This window comes from Dipodomys merriami, unplaced genomic scaffold (assembly GCF_024711535.1).
Source record: "Dipodomys merriami isolate MVZ:Mamm:240054 unplaced genomic scaffold, mDipMer1.0.p SCAF_44, whole genome shotgun sequence".
NCBI classification, from domain to species: domain Eukaryota; kingdom Metazoa; phylum Chordata; class Mammalia; order Rodentia; family Heteromyidae; genus Dipodomys; species Dipodomys merriami.
Window position 1 is genome coordinate 1,106,597 of NW_027206002.1, and position 15,296 is coordinate 1,121,892.

The 15,296-nt window shown below is 51.2% G+C and overlaps 2 protein-coding genes across 7 annotated transcripts in view; one reads left to right on the forward strand and one right to left on the reverse strand.

Annotated features, from left to right (window-relative positions):
- LOC138807897 (uncharacterized) overlaps window positions 1-13,425 on the forward strand; it is an 81,075-nt gene extending 67,650 nt beyond the window's left edge. For 2 of the 6 annotated variants that reach the window (XM_069993708.1, XM_069993713.1), the window contains one exon: window positions 13,004-13,425. In XM_069993708.1, coding sequence (XP_069849809.1) covers window positions 13,004-13,111 — 108 coding nt within the window. In that variant the 3' untranslated portion in view covers window positions 13,112-13,425. Of the gene's footprint in view, window positions 1-8,954; window positions 9,666-13,000 lie in introns of those variants that run through there. The other 4 variants (XM_069993706.1, XM_069993707.1, XR_011366326.1 and 1 more) reach the window with 3 other exon arrangements.
- Irf1 (interferon regulatory factor 1) lies at window positions 6,266-14,965 on the reverse strand. Its single transcript, XM_069993705.1, has 10 exons — window positions 14,711-14,965; window positions 13,458-13,549; window positions 11,473-11,572; window positions 10,551-10,727; window positions 10,402-10,451; window positions 10,132-10,297; window positions 9,659-9,781; window positions 8,905-8,954; window positions 7,570-7,705; window positions 6,266-7,258 (listed from the first exon to the last, which is right to left on the reverse strand). Exons 2-10 carry the CDS (start codon window positions 13,542-13,544, stop codon window positions 7,134-7,136), a joined length of 1,014 nt encoding a protein of 337 aa, XP_069849806.1. The 5' UTR covers window positions 13,545-13,549; window positions 14,711-14,965; the 3' UTR covers window positions 6,266-7,133.
- Between the last annotated feature and the right edge of the window lie 331 nt (window positions 14,966-15,296).

Consider the following 15,296-nt stretch of genomic DNA (forward strand, 5'->3'; position numbering starts at 1 on the left):
AAAATGGAGTCCATTCATTTCCACCTAAGGCTTTGCTGAGAATAGATGGTGTCCTGAGCCACGAACTCTGGCTGCTTGCTACTTTGTGTCAGAAGAGTGTCGACAATCACCATGAGTGTCCTTGGAAAGTTCAATACCCCTCAGGCCCTCCTCTCTTTCCTCCCCACAATAACACACGGAATGCCAAGCTCTGCCTCTGTCCCAGTCCCCTGACATTTAGCATTTCCCCCATCTTTTGCTTGTTTGTTTTGAACTTTTTTGTGTGTGCCAGTCCTGGGGCTTGAACTCGGCCTGGGTGCTGACCCCGAGTTTCTTCTGCTCAAGGCTAACACTCTACCACTTGAGCCACAGCTCCACTTAAGCTTTCTGTGATTAATGAGAGGTAACAAACCTCAGGGACTTTCCTGTCCTTGCTGGCTTTGAACCTTGATCTTCAGATCTCAGCCTCCTAAGTAGCTAGGATTACAGATGTGAGCCACCAGTGCCCAGTTTCTTCCCCATCTTGACAAGCCCAGGAGGACTTGGAGAGGAGCCCTGGATGTCTAGAAGAGCCAGCCCCCACCCTAATCCTCCATCATCCTGTTAGGGCCAACCTAACAGGATTTCTGACTGCTCATGGTTTTAGAAAGATGATAACCATTCTGGCCTAGTGACTCTTTCCCTACAGAGCTCACCTCCACATCCACATAACACCCTTGAAGTCAACTTTCTCAGAAGTGCCTGGCACCTGCTTCTCCCCAACACCTGGGCCTTCCTTCTGAGCTTTGAGTTCCCCTGCTACATGCATTTACCTCTCTGAGCAAAGGTATAGCTGACTGTTTTTAACTGCTGTAGAAGCACTTGCCATTACTACCCTGGTTCTAGTCAGAATCAGGGTTGACACCGCAAGGGAAAAGTGATAGGAGTCAGCCACCTCTATATCTACATGGCTTTGTGCATGTGCGCTCACGCGCGTGCCTGCCTGCCTCTGTGTGTGTATGTGTATGTCCTGAGGTTTGAACTCAGGGCCTGAGTGCACTGTCCCTGAGCTTTTATGCTCAAGGTTAGTACTCTCCCCCGGGAGCCACAGCTCCATTTCTGGCTTTCTGGAGCTTAATTGGAGATAAGAGTCTTATGGACTTTTTCTGTCCAAACTGGCTTTGAATCGTGATGCTCAGATCTCAGCTTCCCAAGTAGCTAGGATTACAGACATGAGCCAGCTTCCATCTGGTTCTTAACAAAAAGGCAGAGACAGAGATGGGACCCAGACCAGTCCAAGGAATTAACCAGATGGAGAAGTGAGGGTCTCAGCTTCTGACAGCTGCCTTTAGAGGGCTGGACTCCTCCTGTGAAGGAGGCCTGTTAGGACTCCTGTGACTGCTTGAGATTAGGGCAATGATTAACAGGGTGCTACGGTTGCTCAGAGATCAAGAAGCCAGGAATTAAACCCCCCAAAGTTGCAGGTCTGTCCCCAGTCTTGGACACCCCTGACTGATCCTGGCTCTTAGAGTTAGCCGTCTGGAATCCAGGTGTTCCCCAGAATGCAACAGTGGGTCTGGCTCAGCAGGAAAGCATACCACCTGAAACACCATGACAATCAGCCCCTACATTTCCATCCCTAGAGCTGAAGCCTAGCAGACTAGAGTCCTCTGGAGCAGACAGATGTGTGATTGAGCTACCCTCTGTTCTGAGGCCAAATTATAAGCCTGTGTCACAGATCCTAGAGCTCCACCTTCTTGAAAGTGCAGGTGGCCTTCCTGGCAAAGGAGCAGCATTGCTTCTCTTGAGGCCAAGCCAAACCCTACCTCGTTGGGGCCCTGGGGCCTGTGTTATTTGGAGTGTCAGGAACGGGCAGGGAGCTGGTGGCAGGAGCCAGTGCAGCAGCATTTGCTGCCTCTCATCCAGGTTCCCAAATGCCTTGACACAGGGGAGTCATTTTCTGCCCAATTGCCAGCTCTCCTGAACATCCTCCCAGGGCCTCCGTTTCCTGGTTCTCTGTAATCCAGCTTCCATACTGATGAGCTGAGTCATCTTGGACAAGCTCCATGGGCCTGTTGAGCACTGGTTTCTTGGCTGCAGACAAGGGGATGGGAGTGAGGTGCTGCTAGTGTGGTAGTGCACATGGGGGCTTGGCACAGTCCCTGGCACAAAGTGGTCACTGGAGGTCCATGTTGTCATTAGCCAGCCAGATGTTGAGATGGGTTCTAGTACTGAGCTGGAGGTGTCATCTCCATGGACGAGGAAGGGCAGGCTGAATACCTGCCCCTCTTCTCCCACTCAGTCCCCATGTCCTAGTCCCATTGACTCCCATTATCTCCCCAAATTTAACTCTGCAAACTCTACAGACCTCCCTTACCACTGAGCCAGGGAAGTGGGGGCTGCTTCCACAATTCTCCAACCCAAAAGTGCCACAGAAATGGGTCTTTTTTTTTTTTTTAAGAGCTTCTTAATCGTTAGGAAAAGCACATAGCCAGCAGCTAGGCCTAGACTTTGACTGATAAGCCAAGTTCCACCCTGCCAAGTACTTTCACCTCTGGAAAAAGTTGTACCTCAGCTCCCCATTCCCACCCAGGCCTTCTTGCCTTTGTGACAGCTGGCAGAAGGAGCAAAAGGTTAGTGCAAAAGTTCAGTGAAGTTTATATATCCAAAGTATGGAGAGGTGAGTGGTGCCTAAGTTAAGAAGCAGAATTACATCTGGCAGGGGCAAAGAGCTGGTGTTCCAACAGGGCTCCCTGGAGGAAACCCACACCCTGCCCTCTGCCACACCTCCTACGTAACCCTCTCCATACAAGAATGGATTTTTTTAAATCTCTGCCAACAGAATGAAAGTCAACTAAAGACCACAAAGAATGACAGTGTAGACATGATCCAGTCCCACCAAGAAGCAAATATCATCCCCAGATTAAAAGGACTCCTCCTACATCTTGGTCCTGGGCTTTTCCCCAAGATTTTAGTTTTCTTTCAGCCTGCCCCACTGGAGACTTCCAGAGAGATCTGAGCAAGCTGCTATCCTTGGAAACAGGGTGGTCCCAACCTCTGCACACTTTGCAATGAGAAAGATCCCCAAAGGGCTGCTTTGCACATTAGCCTTTCTTTCTGCCGCCAGGTGAGTGGAATGAACATATAAGCCAGCCCAATTTGGGAGTAAAACAAGGAAACACCTACAACTGACTAGAAATGTCTCAGAATACCAGTAATCATAGCCCTACATGGGAGTTGTAGCTAGTGTGGCTCAGCCTAGTCTACCTCCGTTGCAAATAGTCCTTGATTACCTTGATGTCATTGAAACCCCAACAAAGTTCATCTGGATTGCCTCAACCAGGAGCTTCACCATTAGTGTTTAGACTCAAACTCTTCAAAAATGACCATAGAAGCATTGGCAAAGCGGGGCATCCATGGCTCACACCTGTAATCCTAGCTACTTAGGAAGCTGAGATCTGAGGATTGCGGTTCAAAGTCAGCCCAGGAAGGAAACTGTGAGACTCTTATCTCCAGTAAACCACTCAGAAAACCGGAAGTGGCACTGTGGCTCAAGTAAGTGGTAGAGCGCTTGCCTTGAGCTGAAGAGCTGAGGGACAGCGCCCAGGCCCAGACTTCAAGCCCCACAACTGACAAAAAAAAAAAAAGAGGAAGAAGTGTTGGCAAGTCCTTCGAATGACCTAAGTCCTACATTTGGTTCTGATTAGATGACTTTGCTCCATTCTAGGCTCTGTTTGTTGATAAGTTAGGTGCTAGCTGCCACCAGCTTCAGGTGAGCAGAAGACAACTTTATCGTGGGAAGTGGGAACTTTATAGTGGGAAGTGATGAGACCAGGTCTCCGTCCTGGAAGGTCTAGCTTTTTTCCACACTGCTCCTCCAGGCGTGGTCCCTAGACCTAGCTGCCTCTTGATGGACAGGATAAGATAGGGGGCAGAGTTTGCAGTCCCTTTCTGTACACTCCAAGGGTTGTGAAGAGATCAGGACTTGACTTTAGTCCTGAAGGTTGGGAGCTGATGGGCATAATTCCTTTCACGTTTTCAACTTAGTAGAACTTGAGAAGTTTCCATGGCTTCCTGGGGCTTTATCACGCCTACTGCTTACTATATCAGGGACCAACTTGAAGGACAGAATAGGGAAGTCAGAAGCAGGCTGTTTGTTCTGGGTTACACTTCTTTCCTCTCACCAACCCACTCTAACACCACCCACTAAAAAACCTGATAGAAGCCATAATAGGTTAAGCACCCAATCTAGTTCTTCTTAGTAAGGGGTAGGCCCTGCAGGGGCTGGAAAAGGCTGTCCTGGTGAGGCTATTATCAACGCAAGTGGGTCTTCTGACAGATAGGCCCTGTGATTAGGCCACCTACACCCCTATACAGACAAGCCAGCAGAAGCCTACCTGCAACTTACACCACAGGACACTTATTTCCTGAACTTGCTAGAAGTGACACGGTAGCCTTTGCCCACGTTCCAGTTTTCTCATCTTCTCACTCTATATTCCTTCTTCCCACCAAGGGCCCACACTACTTCCAGAGTGAGTGCTGGGCCCAGTGAGAGGGTCACAGTCCCAGGGTTTTCTGGGGCTAAGAATATGGGAACTGTACCCATAGATCTTCCATATCCTTGGACAATGCTATTACTGCCCATTCCCTAGGCCCTGCTGGTGATACCTCCTGCTGGGTGTTACAGCCCAACAACAGACTGGGGAAAAGCTGGAAATTCCCATAACCAGACCTGTGGCCTTTACGCATTCCTGTGACTTGGGTCTTAGGGAGAACTGTCGTGTATTAGTGGCTTGCTGATTCTCTCTGATCAGATGACCTCTCATAGAGTTTGTGTACATTAGTCCTACTTTATGTGAAGTCAGCCAAGAGTTTTCCTAATGCATTTGTGTATGGACCCATTTCACAGTATGTAGTGGTAATGTTCAGGACCTAGTCATCATAGGCTGTTACAATCAAATCTAGAACTGGAGGATAAATATCCTTAAGCCTGTCCCAGTGTGCTCCAGCCACTCAAGCCCCTCCTCCTCAGATCTACCCTCAAGGCAGCATCTATGTGCATTTCCAAAATGGTAGCCATGTACCTATTTAAATTTTGATTGAAATTAAGAATAGAGGCCAGGTGCTGGTGGCTCATGCCTGTAATCCTAGCTACTCAGGAGACTGAGATCTGAGGATCATGTTTGAAGCCAGGCAGGCAGGAAAGGCTTGAGACTCTTATCTCCAAGCAAGTACTCAGAAAAAGCTGAAAGTAGACCAGTGGTTTCAGTAGTTGAGTGCTAGCCTTGAGTAAAAGAAGTTTAGAGACAGCACCCAGACCCTGAGTTCAAGCCCCAGGACCAGCACCAAAAATAACATAAAGTTCAGTTCCTGAAGGTGTCATTGGCCAGGCATGGGTCAGGTGCTTAGCTGCCAAGTGCCTTGTACCAATGCCTACCATACTGAACAGTACGGAGAGAACATTTCCATCACTCTTTAGACAGCAGACATCACTCAGCATGACACCAAGTCCCCAGCAAGGTCTTTCTTGGGTTGTTGTGTGTTGTCTGATTGTGATGTGTTATTCACTTTCTGGAGCACACACATGTTCACCAAGTCATACATAGTCTATGTATATTCCTCAGAAGAACACAAACTGGTAACAGTCCCAGCTACGGCTACAAAGTCATGATTGTCTTTACATGAGTATGCCCCCTGTGACATGATTGCCCCCCTACTACTGTCATCTATGCCCATAATAGTAAAGATTCGCAGTAGATGTATCAGTGCTCACCCCAAGCTCAGACTCAAGCAGGGTACAATGGATCCATCAGAATGTTTCCATAAAAAGGAAAGCCAAGGGCTGGGAATGTGGCTTAGTAGTAGAGTGCTTACCTAACATACATGAAGCCCTGGGTTCCATTCCCCAGTACCACATAAACAGATAAGGTCAGAAGTGGCACTGTGGCTCAAGTGGTAGAGTGCTAGCCTTGGGCAAAAGAAGCCTAGGCCCTGAGTTCAAGCCTCAGGAATAGCCAAAAAAAGCAACTATATATATATATATATATATATATATATATATATATTTTTTTTTTTTTTTTTTTTTTTTTTTTTTTTTTGGTCGGTCGTGGGGCCTGAACTCTGAGGGCTCAGCTCTTCAGCTCAAGGCTAGTGCTCTACCACTTGAGCTACAACTCCACTTCTGGCTTTTTCTGCTTATGTGGTGCTGAGGAATCGAACCCAGGGCCTCATGCATACAAGGCAAGCACTCTACCACTGAGCCACCTTCCCAGCCCAGCAACTATAATTTCTAAATAAAAAGCCACACTTCTTGTAAACAACTTTTATAAAAAGCCAAATGTACATATTTACATACATATCCATATGTTGTCATACATGACTTAGTAATTAGATTTGAGTCTCCAATTTCCAAAGTCACACCAAAGAGCTCACACTTCCTCCCTGGGCCTGCTGAGGGCTGCGGGGGCTTAAGGGGGAGGTGAGCACCGGGAAAGGCACTGTATAAATAAACACAAAGGCCAAGAGCTTGGGGGACATGTTAGTGTACACTCTGATCAAAACTGTGGCAAGGTCCACAAGAAAAAGTGCCATGTTTTTTCCCAAGCCCCTCAGCACTTCAGGAGCAGGAGCAGGAGCAGGGCAGAGCTCCCCTAAGGCTGAGGGAGGACTGCCCCAAAGAACCCTACTTTCCTTCACATTTCACTGGCTTTGGAACAGACCCCAGGGCTCAGCTGGGAAGGGAAGCATTCTTTGGGAACAGGATTCACTTAGTGCAATTGTCTCCTAGTGCAGAGTCAGCCCAGGGGCTGATGCTACGCTCTCCAGAGGTCACTGTCTGTTCCCCTCAGGGCCAGCTCAGTGACAGCAAAACCTTTTCCAGGAAGTTGGGCTGAGATAGAAAATAGAGGCCAATTCCTGTCCAAGTCCTCAACTGATAAACCAGTCTCAGAATCCCAACCCCATCTTCCCAGAAGGCAGAGTCAGGACAAGCCCAAACCCCTGGCCTGCTAAGCCCTGAGCGTCCACTAACCCAAGAAGGGTGGTCCCAACCCTGCTGGGCAGTGGAATCACACTTCGTTATGTCAAGGGGCCCACAGGAGTCCAGTTTCTCTGCAACACATCTGCCATGATGCCTGGGCCCTGCTCACTCAGTGGAGCAAGAGGGGAGGGCCCAGCTATGGTGCACAAGGAATGGCCTGGATGGAGGGCAGCCTGACTGGGGTCAGAAGATTGTCCAGCCAGATGGTGTCCAAGTTCTTCAAATCTGTGAAGCCTCGGTGTAGGCTCAGCCCAATGTCCCCTAGAAGACGTGAAGAAGGTTGCATGAGGAAGAGGGTGGGAGTGTAAGGTATGCCCTCCCACCCCGCCCTGCAGTCCTTAAAAGCCACTGATACAGTTTCTGCTGTCCACCTATAACAGCAAGGACCCACTCATCTTTAGGCAAACCTCAGGAGTGGGAGCTGCAGCTAATTCACAAGCTGTCTACACCCCTTCCTCTCAGCCTAAGAATGATGCTTCATCTGTCTGTCCTAACAATTCTGTCCCTCAAGCCTTCCCCACCACACGTTTCTCCCTTCTCCAAGAAGCAGTCAGGATCCAGGGACTTCTCACCTCCAGGGCTGTCAACTTCTGGCTCCTCCTTGAAGCTGAAGTCTCCATAGACAGAAGTGGACAGGGTTCCAGGTTCATTGAGCAGGTACCCCTTGCCATCCACGTTCGTTGGCTGCCACTCTGACTGTTCAAAAAGCTGGGGACAGAGGAGCAAGTAGCCATCAGCTGCCTTCTAGTGTTGCCCTGCCCTCAAGGAGTTAAGGCTTCTCAGCCAGGATCACACACCTGCCGCACATTGCCACATTCTCCAACAGCTGGGATGTGAAGTGCGGTCAAGACAAGCCCTGGGGACTGAGAGGCACAAACCCACAAATTCTGGAGTCATTTCCCCACTCCTTCCACCCCACCTTCTAGCACAGAATTTCTTCCACTTCCCTCAAGTGGGTAACAGGCAGTACTGCTCAAAGCAAAGGTTGCATAACAAGTCTAGAAAAGCTAGAGATTCAAAGCTTGACTAAGTTTTCTGTGCTGATGGGGCAAAGCCAGGATAAACCTACCTCAAAAACTGTTTTATATTCACTTTTAACTGCAGCAGAGCAGTTAACCTATCATACTAGCTACTCAGGAGGCTGAGATCTGAGGATCACGGTTCAACACCAGTGGGGACAGGAAAGTCCTTGAGATTCTTATCTCCAATAAACCACTAGAAAACCAGAAGTGGTGCTGTGGCTCAAGTGGTAGAGCGCTCGCCTTGAGCTGAAGAGCGCAGGGACAGCGCCCAAGCTGAGTTCAAGCCCCACGACCGACCCCCCCCAAACCCCCCCCCCCAAAAAAAGATTCAAAGCCAGCCCAGGGAAGGAAAACCTGAGACTTATCGACAATTAACCAGCAAAATGCCAGACACCAGCTGTGAGTGAAAAATGAAAGGCCCTGAGTTAAAGTAAAGGACCGACAGATGGAAGGGAGGAAAGAAGGAAAAACTAGCTGAAAAGATAAGCTGGAGGACAATTTCTGCTTAAAAAAAAAATTAGAGCCAAACTGCAGATCCCAAAGGCTGATTATTGAAACCTGATGTGCATTTCCCAAACTAGCAGGGCTGGGCATGTTGGGAACAGGACACAGGCCAAGGACCCATCACAGATCACGGCTGACTCAGTTGTCTGGGGCTGAGGCTTGTACAGGACGGTCTTCTAGTGACCAGGCTTCCTACCTGCCCTCACTCACTACCCAGTGTCTTCAACCAGCCAAAAAAGGATTGTGGCACCTGCACCTTTGGGACTGTTCTGGAAGTGCCAACAGCTGCCCACTCACTGATTCGGAAATTTCTGCTAGTTCTTTCCCCCCTGAGAACTGACCACTTCAAAAGCCTATCTACCAGGAAGGAAGGGACCTTACCTTCATGAGGTCCTCAGGTAATTTCCCTTCTTCATCCTCATCTGTTGTAGCTGGACATGAACAAGAGCAGAGATCGACTGGCGGTCAGCCACATTCACCCTGTATTCACCCTGCATGCGGTTCCAGCCCCACCAGTTCCTCAGCACACTCAGGTGCATGCTCCCTCTCTCCCAGGAACATCTGCCTGCCATGGAGATTCCAGAACAGGGACACTGTCCTGCCGACTCAGCCTCCCAAACTACGGAGCCACGCCTCTTCCCACCCCTTCACTTCCTTCTCCACTCTCAGAGACTTTGGACTGCAGAGGAGCCAGGAGCACAAGCAAGTCCCTGGCTTCTTTCTTCTTGTCCCTAGCCCACCCCAGCCTGTAGCCTGGTCTGAACTGCCTGCTTGGTGTCCACAGGCTTCCCTCTTCCCTTGGGGACAAGGATAAGCAATGTTCAGCCCAGTCAGCTCAATAGCAGGTGGAGGGCTGGGATTGTGGCTCAGTGGTAGAGTGCTTGCCTTGCATGCATGAGGCCCTGGGTTCAATTCAACATCACATACGCATAAAAAGCCGGAAGTGGTGCTGTGGCTCAAGTGGTAGAGCGCTAGCCTTGAGCTGAAGAGCTGAGTGACAGCACCCAGGCCAAGTTCAGGGCCCACGACCAGCAAAAAAAAAAAAAAAAAAAAAGGCAGGTGGAGCTCTGAGCATCTTTTCTCCCTCAGGAATCCCTTCTCAGGACCCAATCACGCAGGCAGTTCAAGTACAAACCTTCAGAGGTGGAGGGCATAGGAGACACTTGGAAGTTGTACAGTTCGCTGGTGCTGTCTGGCACAATTTCCATTGGCATGTGCCAGTCAGGGAGAGTGCTAGTGACGGCACATGGTGACAGTGCTGTAGAGGGGCAGGTGGAGAAGAGATCACAGGTCAAGATGGTATGTTTACAAGACACCCAGGGGGCTGGGAATATGACTTAGTGGTAGAGTGCTTGCCTGGCATGTGTGAAGCTCTGAGTTCAATTCCTCAGTACCACATACACAGAAAAAGCTAGAAGTGGCGCTGTGACTCAATTGATAGAGTGCAAGCCTTTAGCAAAAGAAGCTCAGAGACGGCACTAAGGTCCTGAGTTCAAGCCCTAGGACTGGCAGAAAAAGAAACCCAGCACCTTCAACCTGCTCCTAACAGACCATTCTGTGTGCTACCTGATACCTCCTGGACCAAAGATAAAGAGCCATCCTACCAACCTGTGGGTTCCCCTGCCAGACCAGCAGCCTCTTCTGGAGTAAGGGCCTGATCCATCTCTAGGTCCTGGCCTATGTAGCCCAGAGCTGTGTAGCTGCTGTGGTCATCAGGCAGAGTGGAGCTGCTGAGTCCATCAGAGAAGTTATCAGGGCTGGAATCCCCGCATGACTGCAGAGAGAGAGAGAAGAGCTTTTATGTCTGTAGTAGCACTTTTCCACTGCTCCCCTGGACCCACCTCAATCAAAGGCCCAAGTGCACAGGGCCCCACTCACCTTCCGCTTGATCTTGCTTTTGGTGTCTCGGCTGGACTTGGACTTTCTCTCTGTGGGGCAGGCAGACTATCAGTCTCGTACAAACCAAACTGACCACCTTCCCTCATTCCTTCCCAAGTGCTTCCTAAGAACCTAGCCCAAAGCCTAACCTTTTCTCTGGTCCTTGGTCAGAGGTGGAAGCATCCGGTAGACTCGCACAGCTGAGCTACCTTTGTTCCTGCTCTGGTCCTTCACCTCCTCGATGTCTGGCAGGGAGTTCATGGCACAGCGAAAGTTTGCCTTCCATGTCTTGGGATCAGGCTCCTTTTCCCCTGCTTTGTATCGGCCTACAGAGCAGGAGAATTAAGTGGATCATCAACTGCCCCTTGGGCCAGGAAGAAGGTACCCCAGACACTTACAGTGGTGGAACCACCACATATTCCTGGCAGTAGTCTCCAGGCTCTAGAATCTAGAGCTTCTCAGATGTCCAGGTGTGGCTCAAACATCCAGCAGGATTCAGTGAAGGCCCCAGCCAAGTGCACTACAAGGCCCCTGTGCTATGCCTTAGACCCTGCCCAGTCTTCCTGCTTGTGCTATTAGCAGCCAGAGGGCAGCAATCAGGATTTATCTGATATTTCCAGAGTAGGAGTGGGCACAGAGTAGGCAGCAAAGAACAGTTACTAATAGGTAAGCAGACTGTTCTGAGTTTGGCCAAGAGCTCCATCCCTCAAGGAAGAAAGGGAGGCCACCAACCAGATGGGCCTTGGGCCAAGGTCCTTGAGCAGTACCTAAAGAAAGGAAGATGTGGGCCTTTCAGTGTTCTGTTTCAGAAATTGTTTTGTCTAGGATGAACTTTGATCTAGAAATAAATTCCCTGAAGGCATGCTTTCTAAGATTTTGGCTTTACAAATACCTTTGAGAATTTGCTGAAATGATGGATTATTTCCTCTAGAAACTCCTGGTCCCTTCCCTAGGAATTCTGCACCTTGTACTTATTCAGGAAGCTCAGGGACCACCAAGAATCTCTACATTAACACTAGTGTCTCTTCTTGCCTCTTCCCCAGCCTCGGAGCCAGGGCACCAGGGACACACCTGTGTGAATGGCCCAGCTCCTGAACAGACAGGCATCCTTGTTGATGTCCCAGCCATGCTTGGCAGCGTGTTTCCATGGGATCTGGAAGATTTTCTCCTCCTGAACAACACACACACACACAGGCTGTCAGTTCAGAGACCACAGGCTGAGATTACCCAGGCCCCAGGTTAGGGAAAAGGCTGACTTCCCTTTTTTTCAGCCTGACATCCAGTTTGGGTTGACCTATCCATCCTGAAATTGCCGTAAGCAGGCCATTCTGGATCTCTTAGGAGAGTCTGGGTTCTGATCAACTGTGGCACAGTCAGCTCAACAGACACTCTTTTTTTTTTTTTTTTTTAAGACACTCTTCTTACAGATATGACACATAAGAGTATACTCCAAAGCCCTGTCTACACATGTTGGGATGTTTCTCTGGCCAGAACAAAACAGAAGAATTTTTTCCATTAGAACAGTCTGCTCAGGACACCTGGGACTACTGGCTCCTACACAGGGGGGACCTTATACACCCCTGTGGAAGTCCTGAAATAGATCTTCATACTGACTACTGTGTGACCTTAGCACTGTACTTGTGTCTCTCAAAAGTTTTCTTTCCTCTGAAATGAGAAAACATACCTCAAAAAACTTTTTTTGAGGTATGGTTAAAGTCTTCCTGTCATTATTACTGGTGGCTAATAACTATTGTGGGCTTTTGATTCACACTGTTCAAGTTCAAATTTTGATATTAGTACTTTTTGTGTGATCTTGGTATCTACCTCAAGTCGTAACATAGATTCATTCCTTCTCTAGGACCTATCTCACAGCACTACTGTGAAGAGGAAGTGACACGATTTCTTTCTTTCTTTCTTTTTTTGGGTCCAGTCGTGGGGCCTGAACTCTGGGCCTGGGTGCTGTCCCTCAGCTCTTCAGCTCAAGGCTAGCGCTCTATCACTTGAGCCACGCCACTTCCAGCTTTTTTCTTTTTGCTTATGTGGTGCTGAGGAATCGAACCCAGGGCCTCATGCATGCAAGGCAAGTGCTCTACCACTGAGCCACCTTCCCAGCCCCTTTCTTCCTTCCTTCCTCTTTCTTTCTTCTTTCTTTCTTTTTTTTTTCTGTCCTGGGTTTGAACTCAGGGCCTGGGTGCTGACCCTGAGCTGCTTCTGCTCAAGGCTAGCTCTCTACCACTTGAACCACAGGAGCCACAGCACCACTTCTGGCCTTTTCTGAGTAGTTTATTGGAGATGAGAGTCTCACAGGCTTTCCTGCCTGGGCTGGCTTTGAAATGCAATCCCCAGAGTAGTAGAGCCTCCTGAGTAGGATAGTAGGTGTGAGCCACTGGTGCCTAGCTTGAGGTGCCACAAATTTAAGTAACATACTTAGCAGCCACATTGTAATGGTTACTATGATAATGGTGATGATGAACATTGTTGCTAAATCTACTGGGTCTATGTTGCTCCAAGTACATCAACTATAGACTTTAGAGGCCAGAGTAACAGGTGCAAGATTAATTCCTGGGTCCTCTGCTGAACCAGCCATCTTCCTTCCCAGCAGTTTGTACCTGTCTTCTATGTGTCCAATCAGAGCCCTGGAGATGCTGTGTGGATAGCAGGAGTCTCCCTCACTCGGAAAAGACAAGAACCCAAGCTCTGCAGAAGCTGATGGAAACTAAGTGCCTTTAGGTTTGTTGTTGTTGTTGGTCATGGGACTTGAACTCTGGGCCTGGGCGCTGTCCTTCAGCTCTTCAGCTCAAGGCGAGCGCTCTACCACTTGAGCCACAGCACCACTTCCCTAAGTGCCTTTAGGATGAGTGTCCTGGTTATATCCTGAGAAGCCAGGCAAGCATGGCCTGGGCCCAACACATGGAACCAGCTGGAAAAGACATCTATCTCCCTGTCCTCTTATCATTTTCCTTTTTGAGTTGCAGATGAAGCTTTGGTCCCCTAAAGAACATGGGATAAAATAGTGGCCAAAAATATTGTTGTTTTTAATCCAGAGTTCCACTCACTTTATTAATCCAGATCAGCCCTGGGATTTGGTTGGAATTAATCTGCATCTCTAGCCAGGGCCTCATGCGCATCCGAGTGATGGGCATGTTGGCTGTAAAGAGAAGACAGAATCCTCCTGTTGGGAGTCTGTTGAACAATCCCAGGCATTACCCTGCCCCACCCCATGTCACTTAATTACATTCCCCTGCCCTCTCACCCAGGTGGTTACCCTCCCCAGGTCCTGCGATCTTAGGGAAGGAATCCTGCATTGGGGGTGAGGGGAAGAGAACAGGGGGCAAAACAAAACCCTCTGCAGTTTTCAGCATCTCCCAGCTGGTCTAGGAAGGAGAGAGGCATGGAAGTAATGGCTTCGGGCTTTGTTTTTGGTTTTTCCGTTTGGTTTTGTGCAAGAAAAGAGAGAAAGCACTAGTATCTTAAAACTTTTCTCTCAAAACTCAAATCTTCCGAGAGGAAAGGGTAGCGTTCCTTTTGCTGGAAGCCAAGAAGAAATTGCCCCGACTTGAGCTGCCACCACCAGCTAGTTAGTTATGCACCTGCCCTAAGGGGCAGTCACCCGGCATCCTGATCACTTCCTACTTTCTGCGGGCCTCCCCTGCCCCCACCCCCAGTCCATTCTACGTCCCGGTGATGACTAGAGCCCAAAGGGCTGAGCGCCTTACTTCCCCGCCTTCCAGGGACTCAGCCCCAAGAACACCTGTGGCGCCTCCTCCTGCAGCGCCAGGAGGTCACGATCGGGTCCCAGCCACTCAGGGCAGTGAGCCAGTCCCGGTCACGGCGGGGGGCGGGAGGGGGGATCCTGAGTCCTGGGACCGGGGATCCAAGCTCAGACCGCCAAAAAGCGGCCACCACGAATGACTGGGCGCCCGCGGGCGGGCATGCCCCCTCCCCGAATGCCCCGCACAGCGTGAGAAACGCGCCTGGCAAACCTACCGGACCGCTAGAGGCCGTCCTTCCCGCCCCCTCTCCCGGGGTGGGGGGGGCGGCCCGGCGCTCGCAGACGGGAGGAAGCCTCGGGGCGCCCGCCCGATGGGCCCGGGGTGGGGGTGGGGGGGCGGTCCTCACGGCGGCCCGCCCTCTCCCGGCCGCCGCCGCCGCTCACCGCCCCGCCGGCGCCCGCCCGCCCGCCCGCCCGCGCGGGGGCCCAGGCAACGCCGCGCGCCCGCGACGCCACCCCGCCGCCCCCACTTCCTGGTGCCCCGCGCGCCTTTTGTGGGCGGCCGCGGGTCCCACCACGCCGCGAAGGCGGACTCACCTCTGCAGCAGCCGGGGCTGCGGGGCGGGGGGAGAAACGTCCGGACCCGGTGCCCTTCGGTTGCCGACGGGCGACGATTTGTGTGCGGGTGCGCGACACACCGAGAGAGAGCGAGCAGAGGATGTCCTGCGGCCTCGGGGTGCCGGGCGAGGCACGGCCGGCCTCGGCTTCTTCGGTAAGGGAAGACGACGACGACTTGGGCTCGGCCCGCTGAGCCGCGCGTCCGGCCTCGACGAAAGACCGGCGCGCTCTGGCTCGGCGGCGGCGCCTCAGGGAAATCTAAACACTTAGCGGGATTCCCCGGGCCGCGCCGCCCCGGGCCCGCCCCCTCCGCGCCGCGCGCGCGCCCATTGGCCCTCGCCGCCTCATCATTTCGGGGAAATCAGGCTGTTGTAGAGCTAAGCGGCGAAGGGGAAGTACGGGGCCACGGTTCTCCCCGCCCCCTCCGGGCCCGCGCCGCCGCCGCCGCCGCTCCGGGGCTCCCGTGGGCCCGCCCCGCGAGCTCCCACGCCACCCCAAGCGGAAAGCCTGCCGGCCCCAGCGGAAAGCCGATCGCCCCCACGCAACCTCAGCGCGCAGTCGCTAA

Coding starts and splice junctions, on each gene's coding strand:
- Irf1 (XM_069993705.1), bottom strand. CDS start 13,544: ATGCCCATCACTCGGATGCGCATGAGGCCCTGGCTAGAGATGCAGATT. Junction 8,955..9,658: donor TATGCCCTCCACCTCTGAAG/GTTTGTACTTGA, acceptor GTTCATGTCCAG/CTACAACAGATGAGGATGAA. Junction 7,259..7,569: donor AGAAGTTGACAGCCCTGGAG/GTGAGAAGTCCC, acceptor CACGTCTTCTAG/GGGACATTGGGCTGAGCCTA.